This window comes from Hylobates moloch, unplaced genomic scaffold (genome assembly GCF_009828535.3).
Source record: "Hylobates moloch isolate HMO894 unplaced genomic scaffold, HMol_V3 SCAFFOLD_13, whole genome shotgun sequence".
Lineage (NCBI taxonomy): Eukaryota > Metazoa > Chordata > Mammalia > Primates > Hylobatidae > Hylobates > Hylobates moloch.
This window is the reverse complement of record NW_026652288.1, coordinates 78,629,361-78,642,498: the sequence shown is the minus strand read 5'-3', so window position 1 is coordinate 78,642,498 and position 13,138 is coordinate 78,629,361. Positions and strand designations below refer to the sequence as shown.

At 37.4% G+C, this 13,138-nt stretch overlaps 1 protein-coding gene across 4 annotated transcripts in view; it reads left to right on the top strand.

Annotated features, from left to right (window-relative positions):
* GOLIM4 (golgi integral membrane protein 4) overlaps positions 1-12,223 on the top strand; it is an 82,353-nt gene extending 70,130 nt beyond the window's left edge. For all 4 annotated transcript variants that reach the window (XM_032173962.2, XM_032173961.2, XM_032173960.2 and 1 more), the window contains 4 exons: positions 1,834-2,001; positions 2,334-2,402; positions 10,091-10,171; positions 10,492-12,223. In XM_032173962.2, coding sequence (XP_032029853.1) covers positions 1,834-2,001; positions 2,334-2,402; positions 10,091-10,171; positions 10,492-10,641 — 468 coding nt within the window. In that variant the 3' untranslated portion in view covers positions 10,642-12,223. The remainder of the gene's footprint in view (positions 1-1,833; positions 2,002-2,333; positions 2,403-10,090; positions 10,172-10,491) is intronic.
* The last annotated feature ends 915 nt before the right edge of the window (positions 12,224-13,138 follow it).

Sequence of the window (13,138 nt, the reverse complement as noted above, 5' to 3'; positions counted from 1 at the left end):
CCATTGGATTAAAAGGAGGACCTTGCTAATCATCAAGAAAGTCATCCTGCTAGCTACTTAAAGCCCTTTTGCTGGAAACAGCTTTTCCACTTAACTTGCACTGAGATGTGGCAGAACACCTTTCCCTGGCATTTCTTGCATCAAGATTTCTGAAAATATGCTCCAGGGAACCTAGTCCTGAAATATTTTCAGGAAAGAGCAAATACTTGAGAGCAGAAACATGAGAGAGCAAGAGACTATCCGTGAGAGAGCAAGAAAGCAAGTGTACAAAGGCCTGCCAATGTGCATGGGGTGGGAGGAAGGGCATTTCAGTCACTTGTTTGGGAACTGCTGTAGGCTTTGATTACTTGACTATATGATCCTTTACTTTCCTGTCATCTGTTTATTTGTTCTGGGGAACATGCTGGGAAACATTGGCCTTTGTGCCATTCTTCCTTTTAATTAGAAATGGTTAATCCCACTTGTTCCTCTCTTTTTCTATTTTATTTGAATGTAACAACTGTGCCTGCTAATTCATACCTCTTACTTGGTCGGAGTTGAGCTAGTCAATTTTATGAACGTTTGCAAAAGATATTTGGTACTTTTTTCTGAAAAGAATATGTTACATTTTTCCTGTATTTCCATACAAATTTTTGATAGTGCACTAAAGAAAATCCATATGACAAGAGATTGTGGAGTAATTAGAGTTTAGTATGAAGGTGGTAATTTGATAGTCTCTACATTCCCAAGAATAGTGTCATTTGCACTGGAATAACATTCATGGCCAGGGATGTGCAGATAATAGATCAGCTGAGACGGCAGTGAACTCTCAAACATGTTCAGGACTCCTAAGTGAACTGAAGTAGAATCTTGTCTGGAGAAGACTGATAGAGGCCAAATCCTACTCTTTGGCTTTACTGTCCCTTAGAAGCATTTACAGCTTTAGTAAGTGTCCTATTGATGACCTGGGAGTGATTGGGGAAGCTCATGACAAGCATCACTCTTCCTCCCCATCTCAGGCTCTAAAATCTAAATCTTTACTAGGATGTGTATTATTTGGAAGGTGCTTTGGGAGCTTAAGTGGAAAATTGAAATAATTCTAAAGTTGATAATATGAAGGGCCTTTGTTGAGCACAGTAATTTGGGAGATGAGTTGGGGAGGACATTTTTCATAATATATTGCCCTATTGGGCAGTTGGGTAGCTCAGCCCTTTTTAACTCCCATCCCTTGCCGGTTCAACATCTCTCTGTTTCATGGGAGTGATTGTTAATAAAGAAATTGGATCCATACTAGAAAATGACCATTTCCTTTTGAGTTAGCTGTTTTCTTGTCTTGTCTCCTTTTCGCATCCTTTTTATGGGTCCTTTCTGGTATGGGCCTTCTTTCCCATCAACCACTTTTCACCTGTTGACATGTTAAAAATTGCTTGAACAGGGAAGTTAGTATAAAAATCAACATAGCAGCGAAAAGAGTTAATTGCCCATCTAAATCCCCCACCTAAATTAGTATTTTTTTTCTCACTTGGTCCTCTGACTTTTATTAATTATTTTCTTGTTCATTCAGTTCTGTTCACATTACTTGTGTCCGTAGAGTTTTGAGGACTATTTTGAAATCACTTGCAGGAAAGAAGTGCTATTTGAACCTCATTCTGATTCATCAAGCCTTTGACAAGTAAAGCAGGAGTTTTCTCTTTTGACAGTGCGATGCTTGATTCTTGTGAGTCTTGGCAAGGATAGATCTGAACAATTCAGGGAAGGACAATTTCATTTTCTGCCAGTGGGCAGCCTTTCAAATGAAATTAAACTTGATCGTCAGTTTTGAAGTGATGGTTGCTTTTTATTAAAATTTTACAGAGGGCAGCTGTAGAGGATATAAACCCAGCAGATGACCCTAATAATCAAGGTGAGGATGAATTTGAAGAAGCCGAGCAAGTGAGAGAAGAAAATTTGCCAGATGAAAATGAAGAGCAAAAACAAAGTAATCAAAAGCAAGAGAATACAGAAGTGGAGGAACATTTGGTGGTAAGCAGATGCCATGAGGAAGGGTGGATTTAACTGGGCTATTTTAACAAACATCTGGTTTATGTAAAAGGTTAGTCATACTCTACATTGACGGAAGGTTTGCCGCTTTGGTGGTTTTTAGGCCCCTTTATGACATGATATGTCTGTACTCTGAGAGAGAGGGTAACGGACATCCTGGGCTTTGTATTGCAAGTGATTACTCATCATTTCCTGGCCACAGATGCTTTGAAAGTGCCCTTTTCATGGTGGCATGCTTGTCCTTTGTCCCAGAGTACTGTGTAAAAGGCATCTCTGATGTACAGTAACATGAACCTGCCCTTTTGTTTCAACAGATGGCCGGAAATCCAGACCAGCAGGAGGATAATGTTGATGAACAGTACCAGGAAGAGGCAGAAGAGGAGGTAGTAAAAATTGAATCCCAGAGACTGATCAGATTGGTCTATCACACACACTAACCTTAAACAAACCTCAGCAGTATCGACTTTGACATGCCTTCCACAGAAATGTTCAGAAAGATTTAAGCAGGATAAGAAAGGGTGGTTTAAAGCAAAAATGGATCATGGCACTGGAGACATCTGGTTAGAAGATAACAAAAGCAGGGTAATAGAATCCATCTCTTTGGTTCTCATCTGAAATTTTGAAATAAGATGGCATTTGGCTTTCCAGGAACGGTGGACTTAGATTTGTGTGATCTTTTGTAAGAATATTTTCTCCTGTCTCCCTCTGCACATTGAGGGAATCTGGACTGCCCCTGTAACTTTCTCTTCAGGCATCTGCCCAGTGCCTACCTCACAGGAATACCCCATAGTGTCTATCGGAATCCACTTAACACCCTTCAAACATTTTTGTAAATTTTACAGTCTCTCCTTCTGGCCTCTTCCCTCGTAAGAATTCAGTATCTTAATTAAATTTAACAATAAAGAGGAGGAAAAAGATGTAAAGAGCTCAGTTGAATAAAAGGCATTTGGATAGAGTTTCTTAATATTTTATTTTAGTTGGCTTTTCATTGTAAACTTCGGGCATCTTGTTGTTAATTAGATATAAGTAGCATTTATTGTGGTGCTACTTATGGTGTAATTGATTTATTGTGGTGCTACACGTGGTATAATTGGTGAATGCTGTTTGTTGTAGCCATTTTATCACAGCATTCCGCTGCATAAACAACTGCAGTATTTAAGAGTCTGATACAAATTAGGCCAAGACCCTGTATTTAGTCTCATTATGGACCAGTAAGTAGTTCCCAAATTAAAACCCTGGTTCAGAGCTGCTTCTCAGCCAGGTGTCTTGCAAATGTGTGGTTTTATCCCTAAGGGGAACCCCATGGGAGGATGGACATATGGCAGACTAAACAGACACACCCCACCACTGGAGATCCCATGCAGAAATCATGAGCTGTGCTCTCACACACACAGTTCCCTCGACTAGGTCTGCTTTCTTGTTCTTACTGATTTTGTAAGCTTTTCAGAGCTGTTGATAAAATTTGTGCTTATACCAGGAAAACAGAAAAGGATGTTGCTCTTTAAGGTCACTGGCAACATCTCTAATAACATGCACTTTAACTGGCTTGATCTTTGTGTTCTTTGGTCTCTCATCCTAATCAGGACCCTTGGGTGTCTTGTCAGAAAGAGAGCAGCAGAGAAAATAGCGACCTTGAATATTAAGACATTTGGCAAGAAAAAGATATTCATCCAGGCTTCTCATATAACAGGATGTCTAGACTAATACCACTTTGTTTTATTATGTCCAATACTAGGAATCTTTGAGGGATTAAAAGAGAAAAGGTTCACCTGGCTTCTTTTTAAAAATTCAGAAGGTTAAACATAAAATTTTAATCAGTGTTTACTGATTCCTTTTCAATTTTATATTATGATCAGTTAAGTCAGAGGAGAGAAATCCTGAGATCCAAGAGGAATCAAGAGTAGAAAGAGAAGAAAGAAGCAAGAGGAAAGGAGAAATGGTGCTAAGACAGAGGAGGTTGCCCTGGCTGTGTACTGCCTAAACTCAGCAACTGCTCCCCATCCTGCCAATCATCCCCTTCAGATCTGCTGGACTGACAGGACTCTTCCTCTTGCTGCACCTGGCCCCAGGTCCTAATTCTGTTTACCTGGTTGCCTGCCAAAAATTCTTAAAGCAGTGTTCAGGCCTCCTCCGGTATGTGCTCCAGGTTACCACCCCGTCACTGAGAACTGTTGTTCCATGTGCTCCTAGTGGAAGTCCCACGTGCCCTTTTTTCTTCCCAGTGTAAACTTTCCTCTCTGCCCCCGAATGTCCCTTGTTCATGCTGTGCTGTATTTTTGTGGTTATGAGATGATTAATGTTTGCATCTTCCCACCTCTGTCCATCGTTCCCAGGTCTTCCCTTGAGAGAGAAGAGTGGTTCCCAAATACCATTTAAGCATTAGTGATAGAGACAAAGTTCTTGTCAGACTATGGCAAAATGAGAAAAATAAAGGGGAACATAGAATATGGAAACACATATTGCATTGTTTATAAGTGCATATGTGTATGAAACCTCATTGGTGGAAGCACTCAGAAAATTCATGAAATGTTACGGAACTGTGCATTGTTTTTGTTTTTTGTTTTTTGTTTTGTTTTTTTTTAATCTCCGTTAAACCTTAGAGTCTTGCAGCTGCCCCAGCTAACCACTAGAATGCAAGGCCTGTGGCTGCCATCACTTCCCTCCCCCTACAGCACACAAACTTACTTTTGTCAGCATTTCCTCCTGGGGAAGAATTGCATCTTGCCTGGGCCACACCTGTTCAGAGGTGTAGCCCATCAAACTTACAGACTTGGCCTCTAAGAGGACCCAAAAGAAGTATGATTTTAGGAAATTTATACTACCCTGCCTTCTTTTATCTTAGTGCAGTAGTGTTACCTTTCTAAGACATAAAAATTATTATTACTTACAAGCATTTCTTGTTTCTTGTTTGGGATTGTTTGAGTGGAAGGCATGATCCATTCCTTACGTTGCTTACATTCCAAACGTTTTATCACCTTGTAAGCAAACAAGACAATTTATGGCATTGCCAAAAAGTGCTGTGTATGCTTTAAAATTATTTACATGTTCAAAAATATATAGATTAAATGACCAAAAAATCAGAATACTTTAATTTCCCTCAATGTAACTGAAAACAGATTAATCTGAACGTGCAGAAGAGAACAAGTACAAGGCATTTGTTCACCTTCACTGGCCAACTATGTACATACACCTACATGAGACTACCAGCCTGTGAATCACCGTGTCAAGAAGTTTTTCTTTTTTGTTTTGTTTTGTTTTTTGAGACAGAGTCTGACTGTCACCCAGGCTGGAGTGCAATGAGGTGATCTTGGCTCACTGCAACCTCTGCCTTCCGGGTTCAAGCAATTCTCCTGCCTCAGCCTCCCGAGTAGCTGGCATTACAGACATCTGCCACCATACCCGGCTAATTTTTGTATTTTTAGTAGAGACGGGATTTCACCATGCTGGCCAGGCTAGTCTTGAACTCCTGACCTCAGGTGATCCTCCCACCTCTGCCTCCCAAAGTGCTGGGATTACAGGCGTGAGCCACCATGCCTGGCCAAGAAGATTTTCAGTTGGGAGAAACTCTCTTGTTAAAGCAGGGTGTTCGTCACTATAGCTAATGTTGCTCGAAGGCCTTTTGTTCATCACATTCTATCTATCTCTTTGGATCCTACTGTTCTTACCTACTTGAGGCTCAGCTCTCTGCCCTGGTGCACCCATAATATCTTCAATGTGTAAAAGAAAGGTGTTAATAGACACCAAGAGAGGGTATCTAGCCAAAGTCCATTTCAGACTCTTTTCAGTGGACCTGTTTTATTTTGGATTTGGCCGTTTATTAAACTTTGTGTCATCAGATAAGGCTCATTTCTAAAATGCCTACAACATATTTCAGTAGATAAAAATAAGTAACAAGAAGCATTGTTTGGGAAATCTGACAAAGCATTGTGACAGCTTTAGCAGGATGCTAAGAGGGCTAGTTGTGGGAGACATAATCTGTATGTCTACATTATAAAAGAGTATCATTTGGCTTCTGCTTATTATTCTAGTCATATTTTAAAGATCAGTTAGAACCTCCATATCATTTTGTTCCTTTACATTGCTGAGAAGCATTACTTAAAGGCATTACTGCCTTTAAGATGAGTTTGCATTGCTTTTGCCCCAAATATCAGTAATATGTTACTAGAATAATAATGTGTATTTAACTAAGAGTCTGTTCTCTATATGTGTGGAAAATTAGAAAATTTTCATTTGTGGATTCCCTAAAGAGTCGTTGAAATCAGTGGTCTCTAAATAAGATTATACTGACAACTGGTAAACAAGTTAAATTTTCTATAGCCCATCTCCAGAGACTAATGAGATAACTTAGCATCCATCGTTACTCAAGGAAATAGTTCTTTGTCTTTGCTGTGAATAAGGATCACCTTGAAGAGTTTGTGGCATACACAGATTTCTGGACCAGACCCTTACCCTTGAGATTTTGATCGTATCTGTTATGGAACCTAGAAAGCAGAGTTCTTCACAAGTGCCCCTTCACTCACCCACCACCAGCTGATTCTGACGGCGCAGGATCATACTGTTTAGAGAAGTAGTCCTAGGGCAGGCAGTTGTGGATGGCATCTGGGAAGTCTGAAACTCCTATCTGTGTATATATGCCCATTTGCTAAAGACTTTCTAACCAAAGTCTTAAAAGGGTCCATGAATCCCCAACCACACATACATACGGGAAATTAAGGATCATTGATTTTTCACCAATGCTTTTATTTTACATATAAGAAATTTGGGCTTCAGAGGGGTTAGTTAAAAATTTGAAGGTTGCGTAGCTTTTATTTATTGTTAGAAACATGATTAGAGCTCACCTAGGTCTGATTTTAAAGGCTACCATAATTAAGTATACCATGCACAGTAACTATATAGCTGATATGGGGAAGTTCTTTATAGAAATTAGTGAATATAGACAGAATGATGGAAATAGAAAGTGACCCTTTTTTTTGTAACCCCTAATTGAAGCAATTGATCTAAGCAACAGTCATCAATGAATGATGTTACTAGATGAACAGAGGTCAGGGAACTTTACCATGAAGGGATCAGGCTGTCACCACCTGAGCTCACTGGCCAACCTTAGCCTTACTAAAAGTGGGACAAATAAATGTGTGTGCCTCCTGATGTGATTTTAAAAATATATGAAATGTACACCATCACCTCTGAAATACCCTTATTTTTAAAATTGAACCTGAGTTCATTCAAACTTTTATGCTAACTTCCATTTATAGGAAGTGTTGGGACTAGAGAAATGAGTTAAGTGATATAAAGAAGCAAATAAATTCAGCATGTGGGTCATTTTACAGGACTGCAAATCCATAGCAGTAGGGAAAAAGGGGGAGTGAATCCCATCTTATGTGTTCTCTTCCTTTAAATCATGATTAGAACATACCAACTGTAAACAGACATTAAGACAGTCATAAAAATGTAAGTGTGGACGAGACATCAGATGCTACTATGGAATTATTTTATCAGGTGTGATAATCACATTATGATTATATAAGTTGTTTATTGTTTTTAGATATATATACTGTGATATGTGAAGGTAAAATTACATGATATCTAGAATTTTTAAGAATAATTCACTGTAAAAAATAGAAAAGTGATTGATGATGCAGGTGTGGCAATATTGAAATAGCTTTTGAACATTGGTGGTGGCTCTAAGGGGTTTATTGAATGATTTTCTTTGTTTGCATGTGCTTGAAGATTTTCATAACCAAAACAATTGACCTTATGATTTATACAGTCAGAAAAGTTGCAGAGCCAAGGCTTTAGTCCAGGTCTTTCTGACTCCATAGTATATGTTAGGAGTTGGCAAACTACAGGCTGCAGCCTAGTTCATAAGTAAAGTTTTATTGAAACACAAACATGTCTGCTTGTTTACATATTGTCTATAGTTTTTTGTTTTCTTTCTTTTTTTTTTTTTTTTTTGCTACGTAGAGTGGTCAAGTTGTATTGTGAGAGGCCTTATGGCCAAGAAAGCCTAAATATTTGCTATCTGGCCCTTCACACAAAAAGTTTGCTGATCTCTGATTTAGATATTCTTCCTGCCATACGGCATAGACTCAAGGCTGTTTTTTTCCCCAGTCTCAACTACAACATTTTAATGTTTATAAATAATATATTTTCATTATTAAGGCTGTGAAAGACATGTCTTTGTTAATCAAAATTGATAGGGACACTTCAGCAATTTAATGACATTTCAATTAGTCAGACCTTAAGATAGCCTGAAGTAAGTGCTTCATTGTTTTCATCCCAATGTCCTGTGGAATGTTACTATGAGGTTCTACGACTATGGGCAGAGGAGATGTTATGGACCACTGATAGAACCATAAGGTGAGACAAGATAGGTGTCTTTAGCTCATTCCGCCAGGAAATATGAATACAATAGATATTCAATGCCTTTGTCCTCAAAATGTATTTATTTGGTACCAGGTTAGTTTAGAGGCTGTGGGTCAAACTGGCGTTGGACTGGTTAGAAGAGGTTCACAAAGGTTTGGTTCTGCCCAGGGTATCTTTGAAGAGTCACCTTTGTAGGCTCTCGACAGGCCAAGTTTTGTCCAAAGCTCTTCTATGAGGCTGCAGTTCATTCTTGTCTCACCTGGGCTGTACACCTTCAAGCAGCACGTAATTTGTTTCTTCTGAATTATAGCATCTGTATACTTTTCTTCCTTTGTTCATTTCTTAGATTTTTCCCAGTCTCCTCCACTCCCCCCACCAAAGTAAGTGATTTTTGTGTTATTCAAGGATCTTATTCTCTGATCCTAGAACAGATCGGACTTTCTTTGGTATTAGGAGACAGCATTATACTTAACCAATGTTCAGCAGTTTTTTTGAAATGCATTCGAATGACTTAAACATTTTGACATATGTATGGTTTTCAAAATAGTTAACAAGTTAGAAAATGCCCTACCCTGTATTTCTGTGAGATATGATCATTAAATAGAGACTATTTAGCACAAATATTTGGATGCTTGCTTTAGTTTACATTTTGAGATAAATATTGGGATCATTTACACAGTAATAATAGTGCACATAAATGAAAACTACTTAAAACAGAAAGGCTGTATTGGAATACTGAAGAGAGAGAGGAATTTTTGAGGCAGTTCAATAGACTATTTCATAAAGAAATTGAAATGATTGTCTTATTTTCTAGATATTTTAGCCAGAGAAATATATTCTTAAGTATAGAACAGATACATAAAATTTCTACTACATTGTATGTAGGCAGTGGTGTCTACTTTTTGTGCCTTTACAGAGGATTTATAGAGGCCGTGGGTTGGACAAGCTTGATCTACATAGTGACTTGAATAAGACAGGCAGTTCCTGCCTCCATAGAACTTACCTTGTGTCACAGCTCTCAAATTTCTACAGTTCTCCCACATGGAGAAAGGGGAATTTTAATTTTATTATTTTATTTTTGGGGAGACAGGGTCTTGCTGAGTCATCGAAGCTGTTGTGCAGTGGCACAAGCATAGCTTACTGCAACTTTGACCTCCAGAGCTCAAGCGATCCTCTGCCTCAGCCTCCCGAGTAGCTGAGACTACAGGGGTGCACCACTATGCCCAGCTAATTTTATAAATTTTTCTTTTTTGTAGAGACAGGGTCTCACTTTGTTTCCCAGGACTCAAATTCCTGGGCTCAAGTGATCCTCTTGCCTCAGTCCCACAAAGTGCTGGGATTATAGGTGCGAGCCACCACGCCTGACCAGAATTTTTGATTTTATAAGCTAAATTTCTTCAGATGTTTTATATTTGGAATTTTAACCATTATTCAAATAAATCAGAAATTCAAACAGAAAGGTCCTATAGTCAGGATCAATCACATTGATTTTTGTAATAGGTGTATTATACATTTCTTCACACCTAGTAGATAAATCCTTGACATATTTTTCAATTGTATATTTAATTTTGCTTCTGCTATTTTGAGTGAACTTTTTGGAAATCAAAATATATTATTGCAAGTGTTTAAATGGTAACAGTGTCAAAATAGGTTGTCGCAAGTGCTTAAAAGACAAAAGTGTGTAAATGATATCTGTGGTTTGTTTTAGGTTCAGGAAGATTTGACTGAAGAGAAAAAAAGGGAACTAGAGCATAATGCTGAAGAGACCTATGGTGAAAATGATGAAAATGTACGTCTGGGATACCTATTTCTATTGAGCACTTGAGTGTTTGTGGGTGTGCATGTGTATAGGAGAGATGTATGTATTTGGGATAGGTACCAGTGGGTAATGGTACCTCTGAATTACCACTGAATTTAACAGGCCCACCCGAAATTAGGAGAAGCTGTGACAACATGAAAAGTAGGAGAGACAGCAGCACTGTTGCTTACATATCATTTTTCTTCCTTGTTTTTTTCCTCCAAAATTGAATAATTTTTCATCCTGTTTTTAGAGAGAATTATTTATCACTATACTATCTCTTAGTTTTTCTTTTTTCTTTTAACTTTAAGCCTGATGGTAAAAACAATGATGGAGAAGAGCAAGAAGTTCGAGATGACAACCGCCCCAAAGGCCGAGAGGAACACTACGAGGAGGAAGAAGAGGAGGAAGAAGACGGGGCTGCAGTTGCTGAGAAATCGCATCGAAGAGCTGAAATGTAGCTGTGCCCAATTTCTAGACAACGCTCAGCCAACGGATTCTTTTCAAGCTGCTCAAACATAAATCCGCCTACTGAACTCTAGGATATTTAATTACAAAAATTAAGAACTTAGACTTTTTAAAAACTTTTGTATTAGAAATGCTCATACATTTATATGAATATATTTTGATAACTTAGGTCTAGAGCTTCTTTTATATTCAAGCTAAACATGAAAAAGAAGAAAAACAATAAAGTAAACCTGAGCCCCCAAGTCCCAATTTTTTTGATAGATTATGTGATGTTGGAAAGGTCATTGATTTTGTATATGTTTCAGCGTGTTACCTTTCTGGCTTCCAGTTTCCAGGTGTTGTTTGTTTGCCTTTGATAAAATACAGGATTTAAGAACAGAGAGTACTGCAAAATTCCATGCAGACTTTAAAGAGAATGGTCCATTTACTAATTGCTGCCTTTCAGATGTCTTTATGTATAGTTCTGATAGACTTTTCACCAGTCTATGTATCTCTGGAGTGAGATCTATGTACAAAGTGACATACAATTGGAAATCCATTTTTGTTGTAAAGACATTGTTTTTCAGACTTTTCAGATCAGTTAGAAAAATGTTTGTCATTGCTTTAAAATCATAGCTGTTCTGTTTAAGAGGAATTGAATTTAAAAATGAGAGAGTATTAAAACTCGTGGCAGTATTGTGGTCTTAATCAGATATTGCAGCATTCAAACAAGGTATGGACACATCAACATATTCACCTTTTTGAAGGACCAGTGACTTGGTTAAAAACTAATGAGTGTTTGTGTGTGGTGTTTTCTATGCGAGCACCCATTCTCGATTTTTTTTTTTTTTTTTTTTTGTCTGAAGCCATTGATTGATATTCTTGTTTCAGTGTCTGGTTCCCTACAAGTAATATATATTTCCTCTTTAAGCTCTGTGCCTCAATATGCAATCACTTTGATAATAAGTATAAATATGAAGACATACCAAACTGCAAATAGGATTATTTTTCAAAACTATATGGTGAAACATATGGTGATACGATAGACTCTTATGGTTTTTTTGTTTGCTGGGATTGGGTCTGCTTTTTGCCTATGTGTAAGGCATTTTAATGATTGTGAATATAATAGATTCCTTAAAATAAGAAAATTAAAAATCAGAAACTTCCGTTGGAGTAGAGACATTTCAGTTGCAAGCATAAAGATTTTTAAATATATAGCACTAGGTTATATAATCCATATGTGTGTGGTTTTGTATTAATCAAATTAATAAAAACATTTCATTTCCTACCATTGTATGAATGTAATTTTATTTTTTAATAACCACACAGATGGTTTTGATTGTTCCAGTTGAGTGATTGTGTATGTACACATAGAAATGTTTTGTTCAGATGTACTTTGTGTTTCCAATAATCAGAAATCTTACCTTTATGTATAAAAACCCATTATGTAATGTAAAATGTATAATATTGTACATAATATTCAGAATACAATTATTTTGGTAAATTAGCTTGTATTTTTAATGTCCCAGTTGCTGTATTTAATTATTTGAACCATACCGAAAGTTGGTAACAGTCAATAAAGCTAAAAAAAAAAGTGGCAAATCTTTTAAACTATGTGGTCGCTTATTAGTTTATGACCTTCTAACATTCTTCACTTCTTTTTCATAAAAAAAAATTTTAAGAGATACCAGTATAAATTAATGAATTATAAAGTGCCTTTTCCCACCTGCTTCTGTTTTCTGTATCTTTCTCTACTTGGATTGGCATGTGATTTTCCATTCTTTTTCTAAAGAAAGAGCTAAAGATGTTTATTTTATTTGAGCTAGTTCTGAGGGAAGAAAAAAGAAATGGGGGTGTAGAACGTATGAGAGTGTCATGTGCATGCACACACACAAAATAAATGAAAAACTATTAAATCCCCCTAGGAAAGCAACAATCACAAACCATTCTACTCTGTATAGCACCAAGTTATAGGGCCATTCTAACTAATGTCTAGAGGAGAACTAATCAGCCTGAGCTGATCTACGTTAATGAGGTGACAAGAAATAAAATGTCACCAGTATTTTATCCTGCCAGTTAGTCTGTGACTGGTGCAAGCAATAAATCAAAGGATTTGGTACCAGGAATATAGTCAGGGTGGGGTGGGGGTTGTGGGAGGAAGGCACGTTTATTAGCAATGAGTATAATGGGGCACAACAAAACTAGTACACATGCAACGACTGGTTATTTGCAAGAGTGATTTGGAAGAGATCTAGGAGTAAAAGCATAATCTTAGCCACATGTGCCAGTGACTTAATTTTACAAAGGAAAACTGTTGATGTGTATTGAATGCCTTCATAGTGTAAGAAGTATGTGAATAGGATCCACTTTAATCCCCACAGTATTCCTGTAAGATTAATGGAATCCCCTTCTCACAACTGAAGAACCTTGTCTTCCAAAGCACTTCACATTTAACTTCTTTTAATGCTTAGTTTTGTTTTTAGTTCTATTACATTATGGTACATCTATACT